We start from the raw sequence: 21,602 nt of genomic DNA, 5'->3' as shown, positions 1-21,602 counted from the left end.
CTCTGGCTGTTTCCTCTTTGATCTGTTCCAGCTTCACGCTTGTCACACTCACAATGTGGTGGATCTTTATGCTCAGCCCTTCCATCTCTTGTTTGTCATGTGTTGATAGTCTGGATAGGGCGTCAGCTAGCAGCAGGTCTTTTCCTGGCTTGTATCTGATGTTGTAGTCGTAGCTCTGTAGCCTCAGTAATAGTCTCTGTAGTCTGGCTGGTGCTTTGGTGAGGTTTTTTTTTCGATTTGTTCTAGAGGGCGGTGGTCTGTTTCGATGTCGAAATACCTTCCATATAGGTAAGTGTGAAATTTCTCGCAGCCATAGACTACTGCTAAGAGTTCTCTCTCTATGTTTGCGTACCTTGATTCTGTAGGAGTGAGTGCTTTGGATGCATACGCAATAGGTCGGCCATTTTGTGTCAGTACTGCTCCAACTCCTCTCATGGAGGCATCAACTTGGAGTGTTACAGGTTTCTGTCTGTCATAGTACTGCAGGATCGTTTCTTTGCTGATGAGTTGTTTTAATTTCCCAAAATCTTGGCTATGTGAAGCACACCAATCAAATTCAGCGTCGTCTTTCATCAATTCACGGAGATTTGCTGTGTGATTAGCAAGCTTAGGTATGAAGACTCCCATGTATTGTATGAGCCCTAGGAAACTTCTTAGCTGTTTCTTGTCTTTGGGTTCCTCCATGTGGTTGATAGCATCCACTTTTGTAGGGTCCGGTTTCACTCCTTCTGCAGAGTAAATCAGTCCAAAGAATTTGCACTCCCTTTCTTTGATTATGCATTTGTCTGCATTGAGCTTTAAGCCGGCTCTTCGAGTTTTTTCCATAGCCTCATGGAGGTTGTAATCATGCGTGTTTTCATCCCTGCCGTATACTTGGATATCATCTGCTATCCCGATTGCCCCTTTACAGCCTTTGTATGTTTCATCTATTTTCCGCTGGAAGACATCTTGACTCACCTTCAGCCCGAATGGGAGCCTGTTGAATCTGAATCTGCCAAATGGCGTGTTGAAAGTGGTGAGCATTGATGACTTCCGGTCTATTTTGATGTTCCAATATCCATTGCTAGCATCCAGCTTGCTGAACACCTTGGAACCGGCCAGTGCTGGTGTGATCTCTTCAAGGGTTGGAGTTGGATAATGGTCGCGCTTCAATGCATTGTTCAGATCCCTGGGATCAAGGCATATCCTTAGTTTTCCGTTTGGCTTTTCTTTGATAACAATTGAATTTACCCAATCAGTTGGTTTAGTTATTGCTGTGATGATGCCCTTTTCTTCCATTTCGTTTAGTTGTTCCCTTAGCCTCTCTTTCAGTTCAAGGGGAACACGGCGGGGTGGGTGGATCACTGGTTTCACACTGGGGTCTACTGTGATATGGTATTCGTATTCCTCAAAACAACCAACGGTATCGTCAAAACACTCTGGGTACATGTCCATCAATTCTTCTTTGTTCCTGATGGGCGGCCGGTTTTTGATGGGTATGTTTCTGTCAATTCTGCAGGAGTTTGTCTTGATTCCATGGTTGATTGACACAATCTTCAGTCTTTGGCACGTGTCCAGGCCGAGAATAGCAGGTCCTTTCGATTTAGTGATGTAGAAGGGGCATTTCACTTCTTTCCCTTTGTATGTTCCTGCTATGATTGTTTTGCCTAGCTGTGGGATTATGGAACCTCCGTATGCAGCTAGGACTACATCGCTACTTACAAGGATTCCTTTCCTGACGCTGCCATCTTTTGTCATGTGTTCAGGGAATATCTTTCCGTAAAGATTGACTGGTAAGATATTGCTCTGGGCTCCAGTATCAATTTTGAGCCTTAGATTAATCGTTGTTCTTTTCTTTCCCACTTTTTTCTGTAGTTGTATTATAGTATATGCTTCATCTCTGTTGCTATGTGGTTTGTTGTTTCCCATTTCGTGGACGTCAATGGTCCCAACGGAAAGGAATTCTTCCTCAGAGGTATCTGAGGTTATCTCCTCTTCCTGTTGGACGTGTGCGTGTATTTGTTTCCTTCTCGTATTTCTATCGTTCTTTGACCATTGCTGCTTTGGCTTGGTGCTGTATGATTTTGTTGACCTACACCTTTTCTTCCAGTGGTTAGGCCTCCCACAGGAGTTGCAGGTAGTCCCGTATGCTGGGCACTCCCTGCGATCATCAAATGCATGCTCTGTACCGCAGTTCCAGCAGCTTCTTTGGCTTGCTTGTTAGTTTGCATGCCTAGAAAATGTCTGCTTTGGAGCCTTTAAGGTGGAGCCAGGGTCACGTTTTGAGAGAGCGTCTATATTCACTCTGGTGCTGCTCTGAGATGAGCCAACTTGAAGGCAGAGGGAGGACATTTGTTTCCTTGTGGCTTCGAAAGCTCTGGCAGCATCTACGGCGTCTTTTAGGTTGAGGGTGTCTTTCCCTATTAGGGACTTTTGGACCTCTTGGTGGGCGCACCCCCATATTAGCTGGTCGACAATTCTGTCATCTTCATCACCAAATCTGCATTTCTTGGCCACGTTCCTTAGTCTCGACAGGAAAGTGTCGGTTGTTTCTTGTGGGTCTTGTCTTAGCCCTTGGAACTCATACCGATGGATTCTGTGGTTTGATTTGGGCTCCATATGGTTCGCAAACCTTTCAAGGACTATTCCCGGATTATTGCAGTCGGGCTCTGTTAAGCTCCAACTGTTAAAAATGTCTAGACCCTTCTCCCCGAGCCATAGTAAAATATAACTGACCTTCTCTTCATCTGCAGTTCCTTTCAGGAAGCTTTTGAATGCCAGCTGGCTCTTTTGTTTGAATTTCTTGAACGCCTCCACCACATCATCGGCGTCCCAGTTCATCGTAGGGTGGAGGCTCATTGCTGCTGTGGAGGCCGCCATCTTGTGTTGTTAGGCGGGTGCACAAAAAAAAATCAATTTCTCTGCAGCCGCTGTCCTAATTCACAATAGCGATTCACAATAGCGCGGTTTTTTACTCGAAAGTCACCGCTGCCACCATGTTGTGTCTTCGTGTTTGATATCCTGATAATAACGACACAATTCAGGTTGTTTCAGTTGCCTTAATTTACTCCTTTATTCAGCTCCTTTATCTGTGTGGCGTAGTGATACTGAAAGTGCTTACATACCTAATCACAGTGTGTGTGTGTGTGTGGTGAGTGTGCCTGATACAAAGTAGTGCAGGAGGTTGGGACTGCTACAATGAATATGTAGCATATGTAACAGCCATGATTATTTATTGTTTATTGTATTGTTCCATTAAAGTGCCCGCAAGAATTTATTTTCCGTTCCCAGCACAAATGACAATTAAACACTCTTGATTCTTGTTTGGTAGTTCTGATTTGATCAGTAACAATAATGGTGCAAGATTGTCTTTTAAGATCTGACTGCATACATTATTAAATTAAAATTATTGTTGAATAAAAGATTTAAGGAGTGATGGAAATTATAAAGGTAGTTAAAGAAAGATAGAATAATTATTGCACTAGACTGCAGAATAGGTTTCTCAAGACAGCCATTTATGATAAGTGGAATCTACATTGAGCCATTGGCTAATCACTGTTACTACATTGTATTCCTTCTTATTTCACCAATGTTTGCTTAAGGCAAATTAGATGATACGGTATTTTGTAAAAGCAACATTGCATTATGTGATATATCATGCAATATTTTACAACCATTTAGCCAATTTCAAGGTGAATTTCCATTTTAAGGCCAGAAAATCCAACAATAACAATCCAATCTGAGGTCACGGAAAATGTAATTGTAACTCAGGAATCAGGAGAGCTTGGAAGGCATATGATGGTTCAATGCTGTGGATCGGAAAAGGCAAGCATTTTTAAATTGGCAGCAACTGTCACTTGGAATGTAAAATAGTGCATCCCCAAACTAGTTTGAGCATTCAATATATGTTATTAGTCGATAACTTTTGTTCATAAGACCCAAAATACTGGTCCATAATTTTAACCTGGTAGCACCAATGCAAAATTGGGTTTGCACTCTATAAGCACGAAGCTCTCAGTATCGAGGAGAGCAGAGCCCAACATTCTTGTGGAGTCACTTACACCGTGAATGTTGGGGAGTGTTGTTGAGCAGAGGGATCTAAGAGTGCAGGTACATAGTTCCTTGAAAATGGCATCATAGGTAGATAGGTTGGTCAAGGAAGCTTTCGGCACATTGACCTTCATCAGAGTATAGAGTGTAGAATTTGGGAGGTCATGTTACAGTTGTACACAACATTGATGGGGCCACGTTCAGAGTATTGTGTTTAGTTTTTGACACTCTGCTATAGGAAAGATGTTGTTAAGTTGGAAAGGGTGCAGAGAAGATTTACGAGGATGTCACCAGGACTCAAGGGGCTGAGCTATAGAGAGAGGTTGAGCAGGCTAGGACTTAATTCTTTGGTGCGTAGGAGGATAAGGTGTTTTATAAAGGTGTATCAGATTATGAGAGGAATAGATAGGGTGAATACAGAGTCTTTTACCCAGAGTAGGAGAAACAAGAACCAGAGGACATAGGTTTAAGGTGATGGGGATAAGATTAAATAGGAATCCGAGGGACAACATTTTACACAAAGTGTGGTAGGTACATGGAACTAGCTGCCAGAGAAGGCAGTTGAGACAGATACTATCACAGCATTTAATAAACAATTGGCCGATGCTTGGATAGGATAGATTTGGAGGGATGTGGGCCAAATGCAGGCAGGTGGGACAAGTGTAGATGGGGCATGTTGGTCAGCATGGGCAAGTTGTGACTAAGGGCCTGTTTCCACACTGTATGAATCTATGGCTATAATTTATGACTCAAGAGTGTACAATGGTCTCTCTATAAACATCACATCACTTGCCTTTTCTGCAGTTTAATAGAAATTAGTTGTACTAATGGCCACAGAGTCCAATATTCTGGAGAGGGAACAGCTACCCAGGAGATGTGAACCCATCAGTACCAAGAAGGGTCCTAGCCCAAAACATCACATATCCATGCTCTCCTGAGATGCTGCCTGACCTGCTGACTTACTCCAGTACTTTGAGTCTTTTTTGTGTGTAAACCAGCACTTGCAGTTCCTTGTTTCTACGGTAAAGATGTTAAGTGTATGGTCCATCTCTCTTTGTTATTTATGAGAAGTTGAATGAGATGTAATTATAGAATTGGATTATTCAAAATAAAATTGTTCTCAGAAACTTGAAAGAGTAACAGAAGTGGGGGAAAAAAAATCTTCCTTACCTGGCAACCCAGAGCTGCTCTTAGGAAACCAAGCACAGCGGGAGAGGCAGGAGCAGCTCCGGTCACAATCATTCTCACCTTCCCCCCCAGACTCTCCTGTGCAAATAAAGATCTTTAATTAACAGGGAGCACAACAAATTCTGGATAGCACACATTTAATGGAAGCTTCACATTACATCAAGACCAGGGAAATTAAAAAAAGTTTCTATACTGCAAACAACATTTCACACAGTTTTCAAATACGAGAGGGCGTATTCAATTTTAAATAATCCAGAAATGCACTGGGATACAAGTCAGGAAAAGTACATAGGATCAGTACCAGTGAGTTGTCTATATTTTCTAGTCAGTGCCACTTATTCATGGCTCAGATAATTTCCCAGTTAGCTTTATAACTGATCTATAAATGTACCCCATAGAGTATCCTGCAAATACAACTGTTGCTAATACAAGGAATATTACTCCCCCTGGAATTAATAGATCAGAAAAAGATTACAAATTAAAGAGAACATTGAGCAGGCTCTCCTCCAAAGCTACAAGGTTATAAAGTTACATCATGTTAAATTTGGGACATAGTGATTAGCTCTTCCATGGCAATAGGAAGCAATGGAGATGACTGCAGCAATTTAATCATGCAAGCTTGATGGTATTTAAATGGTTTACTTCATCCACTGAATAGTCTTCAGCATCCCTTTAAAAAATACATATCTGATCTTCCAATTGGCAACAGCACAGAGGGAATTGGAAAGACTTTCACCAGTATGTAAGAGAGTAAGCCATTTCATGGTCCAAATTAAAGATGAATTTGCTGTGGGAAGTTAATCAACCCTTTATTGAATGCTTGAGAAAACACAAAAAAAAAAAATTGGCTTTCTGAAAATTTGCTGACCTAAAGTTTGTGCGAACAACCATCTCTATGTCAAGGTGCAAGGAATAATTTTCCCAACACAATAATTATAGAGCCTAAATGTCATGTACTTTCAAAAGACATGCAGGTTCGTAGAATAATTGCAACAAAAATACCCCCGTGCTGAGAGTGGATATGAAAGTGGGATATCAGAACTAGTGTGAATGGGTCAGCATTGACTCAGTGGGCCATGTTCATGCTGTTCTCTAAACTAAACTTTTTTTAAAAGGTTAAAACGCAACAGATGAGAGATCTGGTGTGCTAAGTATTGATGTTAAATAGTACTGTATATAATGATAATCACCAGTTCCTTTTTTACCTGTATTTTCTTGAAGAAGATTTTATCCCAGATGCTGTCATTCCTTATGATACCATTTCGTACCTCAGCTGCTTTTCTTCGAGCAGCAAATTCCAGTAGCCAGCGTTTTACTGGTGTACCCGCTTGACTAAATACCTAAAATAAATCAAACATATTTATATATATTGCACTTCAGTTGTATGACATACTATAAATACACACTTGAAGTGCTTTAAAAGAGAACAATTCACAAACAATTGGGAGAAATAAATAATACTGATAAAGAGAAAGAATAACATTTTAGATAGCAACAGTGTACAAAAGCATCAGCTGACCACAGTAGGTTTTGGACCTGAAATATTAACTCTTTTTACACAGCTGCTGCCTGGCCTGGTGAGAGTTCCCAGCATTTTCTGTTTTTAAGTTACGAAATGATCTAATACAGGTTTAAGAGCTTGTGTAGATGCACAAGGTGTATTAAACAAGATTCGCAAAGTTGTACGTGTAATTAACAATGTCAGGTTATGGGGTTGTGACAATATTATACACAGGCAGTGCTTTTTATGTGACATTACAGCGTGCCAGCATCTCGAGAAAGTTAAACTTAATTATTTTGTTTTTCAGCCACGTGATACGCTCGTTTATTAATTATGGGTACCGGCATTTTTTCGTGTACAATAAAAAGCAGTAAGTCGTGGCTAAATAAAAGATAATACAGTAAACCCTTGTTATAATGGACTTGCTCTACCAACTGTGCCATTGGGATGTCCTGTTGTCTTAACTAGCAACACAAGTGGACATGTTATGCTATACCTACTAAATTGTGCATTCATTTTACAGAATAGATCTTACCTTATCGTACATTCTATTTAACAGTCTTGGAACTACTGGAAATATTGTTGGATGTAGAGCCTTCATATCATCAGACAGGAGCCTAATGTCACCTTGGAAGAACCCAATCCTGCCTCCATGGCATATAACGACAGACTGAAAGAATATAGAATCCCAAAGACTTAAAATAGTCCCAAATTTGATGTTCCTGTCACAATGTTTAAAGTACTTCAAGTTATTCAATTAAGAAAATGAATATTTCTTAAAAAGCTAATTTCAGTTTAGAGTATGACATTTACATCAAGATAAAATGGCAGAGGGCCATTTCAAGGTGAACTGCATCATAGCAGAGGTAGTTAATGAATGGAACATTCATTACCACAGGCCATCAGGACTGTAAACTCTTATCTCAGCAGGGACTAAATTACTGTTGTGTTGTGTCTTTTGTAAAAAAAAATTCTAACATGTAAATACAGATTCTGTTCTGTAGTTTTTGCACATAGAAACATAGAAAATAGGTGCAGGAGTATTCTATGTCCACCACTCTGCAACCTTTTGTGATTCTGTGCATTGGATATTGCCGTACCAGGCATGATGCAACCAGTCAGGATTAGTCAGTCAGTCAACCAGTCAATTACCAAGTTGACGGAGTAAGACTAGTGTGTAATATACTATAGTGGGAAAATTAAAGTGTTGCTATTTTGTAAGTATATTATCAGGCTGTTAATGAAAGCTACCGAATGAGAACACCAAATTGTACGATGACATTTGAAAGAAAGTAAATCTAAATTGCATCGTGTTGCTTTAATTCAAAGCAAGATGTTGCTGTGTGTGATATATTGATATGAAACAGTTGGTCACACCAATCTAATAGACATTTGGTGTCTTAAAATCACCGGGATTGCATTGAAACTACATTCACTTTGATGACACAATTAGCTTTGGTTTAGAGATACAGAGTGGAAAATTCTTAAGGGGTTGGACAGGCTAGATGCAGGAAGATTGTTCCCGATGTTGGGGAAGTCCAGGACAAGGGGTCACAGTTTGAGGACAGAGGGGAAATCCTTTAGGACCAAGATGAGAAAAAAATTTTTCACACAGAGAGTGGTGAATCTCTGGAACTCTCTGCCACAGAAGGTAGTTGAGGCCAGTTCATTGGCTATATTTAAGAGGGAGTTAGATATGGCCCATGTGGCTAAAGGGATCAGGGGGTATGGAGAGAAGGCAGGTACAGGATATTGAGTTGATCAGCCATGATCATATTGAATGGTGGTGCAGGCTCGAAGGGCCGAATGGCCTACTCCTGCACCTATTTTCTATGTTTCTATGAAACAGGCCCTTCGGCCCACCAAGTTAGCGCTAACCAGCAATCATCAGCACACTAGTTCTATCCTACACACTAGGGACAATTTACAGAAGCCAATTAACTTACAAACCTGCACGTCTTTGGAATGTGTGAGGAAACTTGAGCACCCAAAAAAAATTCATGCAGTCACAGGGAGAGCATATAAACCCCTTACAGACAGCACCCGCAGTCAGGATTGACCCAGGTCTCTGGTGTGTAAGGCAGCAACTCTACCACTGTGCCACTGTCACCCTGTGATGAAATGTAGTTGGTAGTAACAAGGTGTAGCATAAATGAAGGAACTGCAGATGTTGGTTTACAAAAAAAGAAAATAAGTGCTGGAGTAACTCAGCAGGTCAGGCAGCATCTCTGGAGGACAAGGACATAGGCGACATTTTCAAGGGTAAACATCACCTATCCACGTCCTCCACAGATGCTGCCTGGCCCGCTGAATCACTCCAGTACTGTGTTTGTGTCTATGTTTATTTTAAAGCATAAACATGGTTAGCTGAACATAATGTCATTAGTATAGTAAATATTTAGTATTTAGTCAGTAAATACAGTATTAATCCAAGTCAATGCAGCTCTTAGTAGGGCATTCCTAAAAACGTAAGCAGTTAAGACCAGAAAATAAATGCATATATTTTCAACGTGATGGAAAACGCTGATGTTACTTAGTCGCCCTTTTCCTTCTTACCTGTACCATTCTTTCAAACATGTGTGCTAAAGGCAAGTAGGAAATATGTACATCTTCAGATGTAGGTAACCACTGGCTCTGTAAAATATAATAAACGGCACAGGCCTGGTGAGAGAAAGAGACTGACTCTTACCTGGATAAGTCTCTCAAACATATGAGCCAGAGGCAAGAAGGAAACAAGGACATCATCCTGTCTTGGAAAGATCACTTTCTGCAGAGGGTATGAGGGAATGTGAGACAGAGGAGAATACACTGACAGAGAGACAAAGAGAAAGTTACAAAAGAAAAGAGAAATGGCATCAAGAAGAAACAGACACGAATTAAAGGAGCTTTGTCATCTGATAGGTTGTGTGAAGAGGAAGAAAATGTTAGTTGCACCCTACAAAATTGTGTTAATACCCACATCACAAAAAACCATACCTCACAACACACCAAGCTTGAAATATCAACCACATCTCTCCACAAAGACTGCCTGCCTTGCTAAGTGTTTCCAGCATTTTGTGTTTTTATTTCAGCTTTATAATTTAGCCTCTTGTGAAAACAATGTTCTCCGTTTGATAAAGCTTTCGTCGGACATGTACCCTGTCTGGAGGACAAGGGCTGTTGATAGGAAAGGCCCGCAGACAACCGATATAACGCAAAGGGACTGTCAAACTGCGTCTTGCTTTAAACTGGAAAAAAGCTCCGTGTAGCAAATTTAATAATTTGCCACACACTACGTTGCAATCAAACGGTACACAGTTTCATTAAGATTCAGTGCCTCTGAGATTTCTTTCTTCCTTCTGCTTTCTCACAAAGTACGGGCACCTCATGTTTTACGCTAGGGTTACGTTCTTGGAGAGCAGTGCACAATTTTTAAAAAGGCGCAAATTTATACGACCAGGCGTAAATTTGAGCGTGTAATTTTTTTCATGTGCACGTAAATTTGCCGTGTGTTAATTAATCAAGTGCATTGATCCAAAAATGCATAAATCAAACACAGGTAAAGCACAAGTTGCCTGTAGTTCCAAGCTGGCTACTCACTAAATTCCCGGTGAATTGTGTTATGGACATCAACACAGCAAAATGTTGGGAACACTATGACAGAGCCCCTTTAAGAGTAAATAATGAAATAGCATGTACAATTTTTAAGAATTTGTATACATAAGCATATCTATAAAATCTGTGGAAGATATGAGTTTTCAAAACTTAATCAACACATTAACTAGAAAAAGTAAACTTTCCAAATATATATGGAAAAACCTTTTTCATCCATTGCCCTACATCTCGTTGGGTTATTTTTCCCATCTCATTTCATTTGCTGTAGTAAATTGAAGGATAGGCAATGCCGGCTCGACTATGTTGCAACGTATAGCCCGTGACTAGAGTGTACTAAAGAACTAAGTTTTTGGTTTAGATTTTTTAAACAATATTACTGAACATATTGAATGTTGATTTAATATGACAGCAGAGTATAACTGGAAAGACAAAATATCTCAAGTATAATGACACAAAAATTACTGACAGATATTACACACATTGGTCAAATCTCAGTTCTTCAATATTGCACAGGAAGATCAAACAATCTAATGCACCATAAAACACTAAAATTTTACAATTCTCCCTTTCTCTACATGGGAAATGCTCATTTGCTGTATAAAATTCTTGGACTGCAAAAAGTGTCAGAAAGTTGCAGCCCCTGTTCAACCAATGTTTGTGAAAATATGCAACTGGACAGATTCATAGGCAAAGGTTTTTTTTAAATCATTTACTGAACGGAATACCTATCCTGTTGCACATGCCCTGCGCACATACCCTGCTACTTTATAAGATTTAGGAAGATAGCTATAATCCCTTTAATCTGCATCTGTTGTGAATCGTTTCTGCTGCTGAATGAAAGATCAGCGTGTTTGATTACTTATATTAGGAGCATTAGTTATGACGCTTAGGGTGAGAGGGTCTACATCCACATTTAATCTGTATTACTAACTGGAGATCGCGATTCTCCACACTTAAAGTAGCCATTAATTGTGGCTGCGAAGTCCCTCAAAACGCAACCTCTTTAGTCCCATAAATGTGCTATTTAATATGGATGGCAATTTGGAACTCCGTGTGTGCAAGACTATATATACACCATCCTATAGTTCTTTTCATTGAAACATGTGCTGCTGTTCATTGTTCTTTTTACTTTGCACCGATGTCGAATTCCTGTATTTATCTTTTGTGGTTCACAGTCTTATTCAGCTAATTAGCAGTTTTCTGTTCTCCTATTAATTGCTTCCAAGAATAGTAGATTATATTGCACACTGATTAAACTGCAGATAACAATAGGTGTAGCAGGAAATAACTAACAGTTGCCAGGAGGGGGAATATATATGGCAGCATTTGGTTCTTAAAGTATGACAGGATGAGCAAGAGATACTGCAAGATTATTGATGAACCTTTTATTAGGCTAACAGCGGGGAGACTAATAGTGTTTAAAATAAAGAGCATTATTTTACCAGCATTCTATATAGGTTTGCTGATGCTGTGCTATGATAAAGCTGCCTCAAAACGTTTCTTCCCCTTAAAGATTAATCATGTTGAATATGTTGTATATAAAATTATGAGGCCTAGTTAGGGTTGACACAGAGCCCCGAGTGGAAATGTCAAAGACTACAGGGCATAGCTACAAGGTGAGAGAGGCAAAGTTTAAAGGAGATGTGCGGGGGCAAGTTTAAAAAAAATATTTACAGAGAATGGTGTGTTTACACTAGCTGTTTTACCAGTTTCACAGTTCTCCACTTTGTTTCCCCTTTTAAGATCACATCTTCACTGGTTAACAATGAGTTTACCAGGCACCGCCCTGCCAGAGGTCATTTGTGGCCAGCCTTGATTGGTCCTACTCTTTCCTTACCTCCAACTCTTCACCTCTCCCCTCCTCACTTTCAGTCTGAGGAAAGGTCCTGACCAGAAACGTTGCCCATCCTTTTTCTCCAGTGAAGCTGCCTGACCTACTGAGTTACTCCAGCACTTTGTGTCTATCTTTGCCTAACCGCATCATCAGTCCCTTCAATTTAAGAACATAGATTCCACATGTTCACAAGACAGATTAGAAGCAAGTTCAAATCAATGAATTTCTCAAGGAAGAAGAGGCCCGACCCAAAACGTCACCTATCCATGCTCTCCAGACATGCTGTCTGATCCGTCAAGTTACTCCAGCACTTTGTGTCAAGTTTCAAATCAATATCAGTGAAGGGTCTTGACCCGAGGCGTCGCCTATTCCTTCTCTCCAGGGATGCTGACTGTCCCGCTGAGTTGCTCCAGCATTTTGTGTCTATCAGTGATATCCAATGAAGTTGTAAAAGTATGGTAATACCATGGCTGAACTTGTATAAATTTCCATTTAATAGCTAACATTTAATCTGTATTACAAATTCATCTCAATATTTCGCAAATTAACATGGTCAACATATTTTTTGCACAATTTTTATTATTTAAGGGTAATGAGGACTGAAAATAGTGCTTCCTCTATGACAAGCTCCGAATACTTATTTTACTTGCGGCCAAAGAGATTTTTGTTTCTATATTCACCTCTGTAACTTTCAAAAACCCTGAAAAATCAGCCACCACATTCCCATGTGTGAGCATGGCACCTTTAGGATTTCCTGAAAAGAAACATATATCATCAAACCAATCAGTAATTCACAAAATAGCAAGCAACTAAAATAAAGTGGAAAGTAAAGTCATACGAGGAAAATTGAATTCGAGGCCCCCCCCCCCCCCCCCCCCAACCCCCCCCCCCCCCCACCCCCCCCCCCCCACCCCCCCCCCTCCCACTGACGTTTTCATGCTCCAAATGGCCTCCTCCAATGATGTAAAGCTCTAATGAGAACTTTGCCTGACCATTTAATCTTGTTATCGTTTTTGTGGGTGTCTGCTAAGCACATAAATTGAGCATTGCTTTTTATAAAAACTCTGTAGGCATGACAATATTGATTACCCAACCACAACTCCTGGCTCTGAGGAAGTAATTAAGATTCTAACATAGTAGTGGGACTGGCACACTATAGAAGTCTGCATGGGTAAGGTTACAGCTTGAGTTATTATTGACAAATCAGCAGTTTCATGGTTACCATCACCGATATCAGTTCGTTAGTTAGATATTATTAATTATCATGAATTTAAATTCACAAAAAAGACAGGTCTGAAGAACAGCCTGAACCAGAACCATCATCTATCCATGTTCTCTAGACATAGAAACATAGAAATTAGGTGCAGGAGTAGGCCATTCGGCCCTTCGAGCCTGCACCGCCATTCAATATGATCATGGCTGATCATCCAGCTCAGTATCCTATCCCTGCCTTCTCTCCATACCCCCTGATCCCTTTAGCCACAGGGGCCACATCTAACTCCCTCTTAAATATAGCCAATGAACTGGCCTCAACTACCTTCTGTGGCAGAGAATTCCACAGATTCACCACTCTCTGTGTAAAAAATGATTTTCTCATCTCGGTCCTAAAAGACTTCCCTCTTATCCTTAAACTGTGACCCCTAGTTCTGGACTTTCCCAACATCGTGAATAATCTTCCTGCATCTAGCCTGTCCAACCCCTTAAGAATTTTGTACGTTTCTATAAGATCCCCCTCAATCTTCTAAACTCCAGCATGTACAAGCCGAGTCTATCCAGTCTTTCTTCATATGAAAGTCCTGCCATCCCAGGAATCAGTCTGGTGAACCTTCTCTGTACTCCCTCTATGGCAAGAATGTCTTTCCTCAGATTAGGAGACCAAAACTGTACGCAATACTCCAGGTGTGGTCTCTAGAGATGCTGCCTGATCTTACTCCAGCACAGTGTGCTTTTGAGTATTAACCAGCATCTGCAGATCTTTGTTTCTACGTGAATTTAAATTTCCAAGCTCAAGAGGTAGATCTGAACTCATCACCCTGGCCTCTGGCTACAAGCCCACTATCTTAATCATTACTCCACCATACATGAAGCAGGGAGCATTCCAAAATGTAGAGGGGTTGAGAGAGACTATACAAGTTATTTCTTCCACTGTATCTATAGACATATGCATACTATGTTTCTAGCTATGGGACTGAGGCACAGTGGCACAGCACTCAGGAGTACCAGAGACCCCAGGTTCATTCCTGACTACAGGTGCTGTCTGTGTGGACATGTATGTATTGTACGTTCTCCCTGTGACAGCGTGGGTTTTATTCCTGGTCCTCCGGGTTCCTCTCACGCTCCAAAGAAGTACAGGTCTGCAAGTTAATTGGCTTGTATAAAAAAAATTGTAAATTGTCCCTAGTGTCTAGATGTACAGTGTGATTGCTAGTCAGTGTGGACTTGGTGGGCTGAAGAGCCTGTTTCCACACGGTCTCTCTAAAGTCAAACTAAAGACTGATCAGCTTCCCTGCTAAGATGTGCATAGGCTGGGAGAAAAGACCCAAGTTCACAACAGTGCTCAAATCATAATTCCAGGCAGTACATACCCGTTGTTCCGCTTGTGAAACAGACAATCGATAGATCTTCAGGTCGGGGAGGCTGCGTGCAAAAAAAACACAAAAAAACAGCAATGAAGGAACTCAGGGAAACTGCAGGGAAATGGAGGAGACTGATGTGTGCTGAAAACCAAACAATACATTGTGCGCATCGATGCCAATAGCTAGACGACCATTCATGTCGCTTGTTCCCAAATTATCAACATGTTTTTGGAATGTTCCAAAGAAACAGAGAGATTGTTGCTCGACTCACCACAGGAGTTTGTTTGTTAATTTTTCCAAGATTCTGAAAGCAAGAAGAGAAGAAAGTAAATCAGAGTAAAAAATTGGACATAGATTATGACTGCTAATTTGTGATGGGTGGTTTTAGAAGGAAAGCTCTTCAATCAGTAATTAACTTCCAATTTAGGGCAACTACAGAAAGTGTCATTAAGTGGTTATGTGCTTTATTCTGGGTCCTTTCATTGATAAAATACCACAGAGTATAAACTTGTTGGGCATCAGAATAATTTGCAAAAGATTCCTATGGAGACACAAGGAACTGCAGATGCTGGAATTTTGAGCAAAACAAATTGCTGGAGGAACTCAATGGATCAGCTGTGGAGGGAATAGTCAAGTGATGTTTCCAGTCAGAATCCTTCTTCAGAAGAAACCAAAAGTTTGTTCAGTACTATTACCATAATTTGTTTAAAAATTGTTTGATAAGATTCTTTTGTTGGCTGGATTTTTTTAAAAACTCAAAACTTTTGTACCCAGTGGTAACTTGTACACTCTGGAGTTTAGAAAGATGAGAGGGGATCTTATTGAAACATATAAGATTGTTAAGGGTTTGGACAGGCTGGAGGCAGGAAACATGTTCCCGGTGTTGGGGGAGTCCAGAACCAGGGGTCACAGTTTAAGAATAAGGGGTAAGCCATTTAGAACGGAGACGTGGAAACTCTTTTTCTCACAGAGAGTTGAGAGTGTGGAATTCTCTGCCTCAGAGGGCGTTGGAGGCCGGTTCTCTGGATGCTTTCAAGAGGGAGCTGGATAGGGCTCTTAAAGATAGCGGAGTCAGGGGATATGGGGAAAAGGCAGGAAAGGGGTACTGATTGGGGATGATCAGCCATGATCACATTGAATGGCGGTGCTGGCTCGAAGGGCCAAATGGCCTGCTCCTGCACCTATTGTCTATTGATATCATGTACTCACTGGTTTAAAATAAAACAGACTAGCCCATACTCTATCCTTGCCTCAATGTTAGGAAATCTCACCTGTCATCCTTGTAATGGCTATGTTCATGTGAATGATAACAAAACTTTATGCAGTTTTGTGTTGAGCTATCATTTGTGAAGCTGTTCATACTAGATATCACTTTCTAGCAATTTACAGGACTTTTTTAAAATATAATCACTGGCTGTTTATGGACTTTCACTCAATTTTAAAATACAGTAGTGAGCCACAAACTGATAATAAGCAATTTCTTGAGCTCCTATCTGAAATGGTTTAGGTTGTTCATGGTTTAGGATTATTATTGTCACGTGTGCCAAGCTAGGTGCAAATTGATAATACTATACACAAATACAATCAAGCCAAACTGGTAGAGCAAAAAGAAAGCTACAGGGTACAGAATACAATTTCTCAGCATTGTAGCATAATAGTTCCAGAGACACAGACCACTGCCTGCAATGAGTTAGGTCAGAGAATTGGACTGTAGACCTGGTTTATGTTAAGACCATTCAGAAGACTGATAACCGAGGGGAAGAAGCTTTTCCCGAGTCTGGTGGTGAGCGCTTTCATGCTTCTGTACCTTCTGCCCGACGGGTGTGGGGAAAAGGAGGAGAACCGTCTTTGATTACGTTAGCCTCTGAAATGATGCCGAGGCTAAGACATTCAGAGTGACAATTCCCTTCAGCTCACTGGCAGGGCAGATCAGTTACACAACCCTGACAATATGACCTTTGAAAACCGCGATGGCATTTGTCTGAGCAATCAATGCGAGTGCACAGCTCCCTGCATTTATTCAAGGATTAGGCTTTGAAGTGTTATTTTTCTTCCCTTTCTCCCTCGGAATATTCACTCTACCTTTGGTCATCGCTTGCTGCTCTGCCTAAAGGACTGTCCCACGAGCATGCGACTGCATGCGGCAAGCGCGACCAAACCGGAAGCGGGGGCCACGCGGAGGTCGAGTGATCCCCGTACAGGGCCTGTTCCACCAGCATGCGACTGCATGCGGCAAGCGCGACCAAACCGGAAACGGGGGCCGCGCGGAGGTCGAGTGATCCTGTACGAGTTGACGTGAAGTTCGAGTGAAGTTTGAGCGAAGTCCGCGGGATGTTCGCGCTATGCGTACGCCGTCAGGACGCTGTGTACGGCATCAAGACGCTGCGTACGGCGTCAAGACGCTGCGCACGCCCGTCGAGGCGGTATGTACGGCTTCAATGTGGCTGCGGGCCGGCATGCCGTTGCCACGCGGAATTTTTGGACAGTGTCAGTTTTTCGGAGCCCCGCGCGATGTCGGGACCAGCTCTGCACAACTCCATACGGCTCCGGCGATCGAAGTGGGACCGGCCCCGCGAGGCCTAACGTGGTCGCTTGAGCCGTATGGTCGCGCTTGCCGCATGCAGTCGCATGCTCGTGGGACAGGCCCTTAATGCAGCATACATGGCTAAACCACTGCTGCAGATATGACTTTACAAACTAAGTTAGCTCATGCGAACATAGAGCAGTACAGCACAGGGACAGGCCCTTCGGCCCACAACATCTGTGCCGAACATGATGCCAAGATAAACTAATGTTGTCTGCCTGCACATGATCCATATCCTTCCATTCCCTGTATCTCCATATGCCTGTCCAAAAGCCCTTCAAAAGCCAGCAATAGAGTTGCAGCCTCACATTGCCAGTGACCCGGGTTTGATCCTGACTACGGGTGCAGTCTGTACAGAGTTTGTTCATTCTCTTTGTGACCGCATGGGTTTTCTTCGGGTGCTCCGGTTACCTCGTGCAGGTTTGTGGGGTGATTGGCTTCGGTAAATTGCCCTTAGTGTGCAGGGTGCGAAACTGGGATAACACAGCACTAGTGTACCGATGAACGTTGGTAAGCACACACTCAATGGGCCAAAGGGCCCGTTTCTATGCCAAATCTCTACACAAAAGTACTTACACCATTTAAGTGGAACGGTTTAGACACATACCTCTACCTCCTGAAGAGCTAATATCTCCACACCGCAGTTAGCTCCCATCTCAACCAAGTCCAACTCAAATGGGTCCATTAGGATAACTATCTTCAAGCCTGGTGTCTCCTTTTTCTCCACATTCTTCAAAAGAATTTTTGCCTTTCCCACTTTGTCACAGATAACTGTTGATATCTCAGCTTAAAAAGAAGGACGTGCATTAGTGGTGCCTCATGCCAGGCGAGAACTAGATTTTGTACTTACAAGCAAGTTTAGAAAATCGCTCTTCACTCCTAATCACATCCCAAGGGAAGCACATTTGTCGGTCAAGATAACACATTTACAACTATTTTTACATCATGCATTTGAAAGGGGGAGTGCTTTTAGGAAGAGACAACTTTGTAATGTTGTAATGTTAAAAGATAGCCATTTCAGATGCCGCTTACATCTAACTAGAGAAATTACATTGGGGATATACACAAAATGCTGGAATAACTCAGTGGGTCAGGCAGCATCTCTGGGGAAAAAGGAATAGGTGATGTTTTGAGTTGAAACCCTTCTTCAGACTGAAGAAAGGTCTCGACCTGAAATCTCACCTATTCCTTTTCTCAGAGATGCAGCCTGACCCACTGAGTTACTCCAGCATTTTGTGTATATCTTCAGTGTAAACCAGCATCTGCACATCCGTCCTACACAAATTACATTGGGGTTGTTTTAAACTAAATTTGGATTATTTTAACACCAGAATATTCTGAGCAACAAGATGGCATTTTGGGGTCCATTTACTAAAAGGATTAATATATTTCCAGACATTCTTAGATTTCAAACGCAGCCAACAATGCCATTTTGTTAGCTATTTATACACTATTTAAACCAGGCATTATTTTCACCAAATAATGAGGCCATAGTCTTTAGAATGTAATGAAAATATTTTTGGGACACTTTTTCCCGGTAGATAGTACAGGCATGCATTGTTTTTGTCTTGGTGATATCACTTGCAAGGGACATAATGCTATAATGTGTTTCACGGTGTCATATGTAAGCTTCATTGAAAAATTCTTGCCAAACACACTTTCATGCATCTTTTAAAATGGTGAAATAAAATGATTTTCATGTAGACTTCATCTCCTGAAGTCGGGAGAAAAATACAAGAAAATAAATTGAAAATATTTTGTTTCTGCTGACAAGCAATACATTAAAAAAATCCAACTGTCTTGTGGACCTGCAGGATATGATTATCTTGAAGATTTGTTCTGAGAGAATTGCATTCAAATCGAGGACTTTTGGAACTAAAAATTGTTCTTTGCACAATTGAAAAATGTCCGGATCACCAGTTCATTATACACCTCGAGTGTTGGTTTTGTGTTGACATTGATTCCCATTATCTCAATGATTCTTTTACTTTTCTACTAGCTGTTGCTCCAATTAGCAGAATGTCACAGATCAATACTAAAGTGACAAATACACCATAGCACAGGGACTGGCCCTTCGGTCCACAACGTCCATGTCGAAGATGGCAAATTAAACTAATCTCCTCTGCCTGCACGTGATCCATATCCCTGCATATCCAAAAGCCTCTTAATTGTCACTATCATACCCGCTTCCACCACCAACCCCGGCAGCGCATTCCAAGCACCCACCACTCCTTGTAAAAACAACTTGCTTCACACAGCTTTATTGAACTTTACCTCATCTTAAATCTATGCCCTCTAGTGCTTGAGATTTCCACCCTGGGAAAAGGATTAACTGTCTACCCTATCTATACCCCTCATAACTTTATATCCCCGTCAGGTCTTCCCTCAACCTCCAATATTCCAGAGAATAACATCCTATCCCTGTCCCAGTTCAATGCAAAGAATTAAATTATATCAATATAAAGACACCCTAAAAGAAGAGTTAATTAAAAAAAACAGGATGAGTGGGTGGAATATTCAAAATATTTGACAACTATTGCAAAGAGAGGATACCACTGTACTGGGGAGATAACATCACCTGGTCTCAAAAATCAAGTTTCAACGAATCACAAAATGCACTTGTGTTGTGACATTTGATAATTCAAAATACATGAATAAATATATCAAGTAATTTATGTTTCCATGTAGCCATTTTTGTTCCAATTACAATGAGAGTGTGCACACTTTCAGACTTGTTATAATATACTGTAATTCCTTCTGTAAACCAGGGAACAAATGTATAGTTTCCTCATGATTTACAGCATGCAAAACAGATTGGAATATTACTAATATGTGAATTTATTTTGCAAAACAGTTTTTCCAAAGCAATCTGGGGTGATAAATAAGCATTGATGATCATTTATTTTAATTGCATCAGTAGAATACCGTTTTGCAATTGTATGGTTTTACAATATGAAGCTACTAGTTTTACTGTTTACTGCAGAGTTTGCAGGGGATTTGAAACTTAGATCATTACTTTTAACCCTTGAAGTCAAGGATCCTTTGATTTCACCTTTTTTTGGCATTTAAGTTCAGCAAACACGGTATAGTTTTGAGAAGTGTGTTCTTATTACCTGTGTTAATAATGTAGCGAATGGCTTCAGCTCCAAGTGTGTCATAAAGAGGCACTATCACCATGGAGTAGGTATAACATGCCAGCTCGGTAATAATCCACTGGTGAGAAGTTGTGATTACAAAAATACAAAAAATAAACACTAAAAAGGAACAAAACCTCATGCACACAAACAAACAGCAAAATACGTTTATTTAAAAAAAACTTGCTGCAGCTATCTCTCACCTCAGGCCTGTTTTGTGCAAAGACTCCTATGAACTGGTCGGGTGATGGCCTGCAGTTTTTCTGGAGCAGCCCTGATCCCAAATCCATAGCTCTGTTGGCAACCTGTAGGAAAATGGTGTTGCTTCCATCATATTGTACACTGAGCAAAGAAAACCAACGAAACAGTGCCGCCCTTTTTATCAAATGGCAATTTTTCATCTAATGAGATTTCCCCAAAACAATTGATATCATATCTGTGCGTACAAGCGTTTCAGTGTTATAGTCATGCAGAAGATAGGCACAAAGTAACTCAGCGGGTTCGGCAGCATATCTGGAGAAAATGGATAGGTGACGTTTCGGGTCGGGACCCTTCTTCAGACACGTTTTCCCAACCCAAAACATTACCATATAACCATATAACAATTACAGCACGGAAAACAGGCCATCTCGGCCCTTCAAGTCCGTGACGAACACTTATTTATCCATTACCCATCCATTTGCTCCAGAGATGCAGAGTTACTCCAGCATTATATCTTTGGTATAAAGCAGCATTTGCAGTTCCTTGTTATTACAGTCATACAGCATGGAAACAGATCAAAGAGCAATGAGTTTTTGACAATCTTCAAAACATCATTTTATTCATATCCATCAGCCTACAATGTCTGTGCCAAATATGATACCAGGTTACACTAATCTCCTCTGCCTGTATGCAATCCATATCCCTCCATTCTCTGCACGTCCACATGTCTATTTAAAAGCTTCTTACATATCACTATCACATCTGACACCACCACACTGGCAGTGTGTTCCAGGCACCCACCATCTTCTATGTAAACAAAATACTTGCCCCACACATCTCTTTGAAACTTTGTCCCTCTCCATTTAAAGTTATGCCCTCTCAACATTTTCATCCCGGGTAAAAGATTCTGACTGTCTTCTACCCCATATCATAAATTTTCTATACTTCTGTCAAGTTTCCC

General features: G+C 41.0%; 1 protein-coding gene across 3 annotated transcripts in view; it reads right to left on the bottom strand.

The window, feature by feature from the left end:
* The window catches only part of LOC116978262 (long-chain-fatty-acid--CoA ligase 6-like), a 90,088-nt gene that overhangs the window by 20,451 nt on the left and 48,035 nt on the right, over positions 1 to 21,602 (bottom strand). For 2 of the 3 annotated variants that reach the window (XM_033029268.1, XM_033029270.1), the window contains exons 5-14: positions 20,644 to 20,745; positions 20,420 to 20,519; positions 17,914 to 18,092; positions 14,994 to 15,026; positions 14,732 to 14,783; positions 12,827 to 12,900; positions 9,275 to 9,352; positions 7,254 to 7,388; positions 6,423 to 6,557; positions 5,200 to 5,295 (exon numbers count right to left, since the gene is read on the bottom strand). In XM_033029268.1, the coding sequence (XP_032885159.1) occupies positions 5,200 to 5,295; positions 6,423 to 6,557; positions 7,254 to 7,388; positions 9,275 to 9,352; positions 12,827 to 12,900; positions 14,732 to 14,783; positions 14,994 to 15,026; positions 17,914 to 18,092; positions 20,420 to 20,519; positions 20,644 to 20,745 (984 nt within the window). Of the gene's footprint in view, positions 1 to 5,199; positions 5,296 to 6,422; positions 6,558 to 7,253; positions 7,389 to 9,274; positions 9,353 to 9,407; positions 9,486 to 12,826; positions 12,901 to 14,731; positions 14,784 to 14,993; positions 15,027 to 17,913; positions 18,093 to 20,419; positions 20,520 to 20,643; positions 20,746 to 21,602 lie in introns of all 3 variants that reach the window. The other variant, XM_033029269.1, reaches the window with a different exon arrangement.

The sequence above is a fragment of the Amblyraja radiata genome, chromosome 11 (assembly GCF_010909765.2).
Source record: "Amblyraja radiata isolate CabotCenter1 chromosome 11, sAmbRad1.1.pri, whole genome shotgun sequence".
NCBI classification, from domain to species: Eukaryota; Metazoa; Chordata; class Chondrichthyes; order Rajiformes; family Rajidae; genus Amblyraja; species Amblyraja radiata.
The sequence above is the reverse complement of the archived record's forward strand: the minus strand, read 5'-3'. Positions and strand labels throughout refer to the sequence as shown.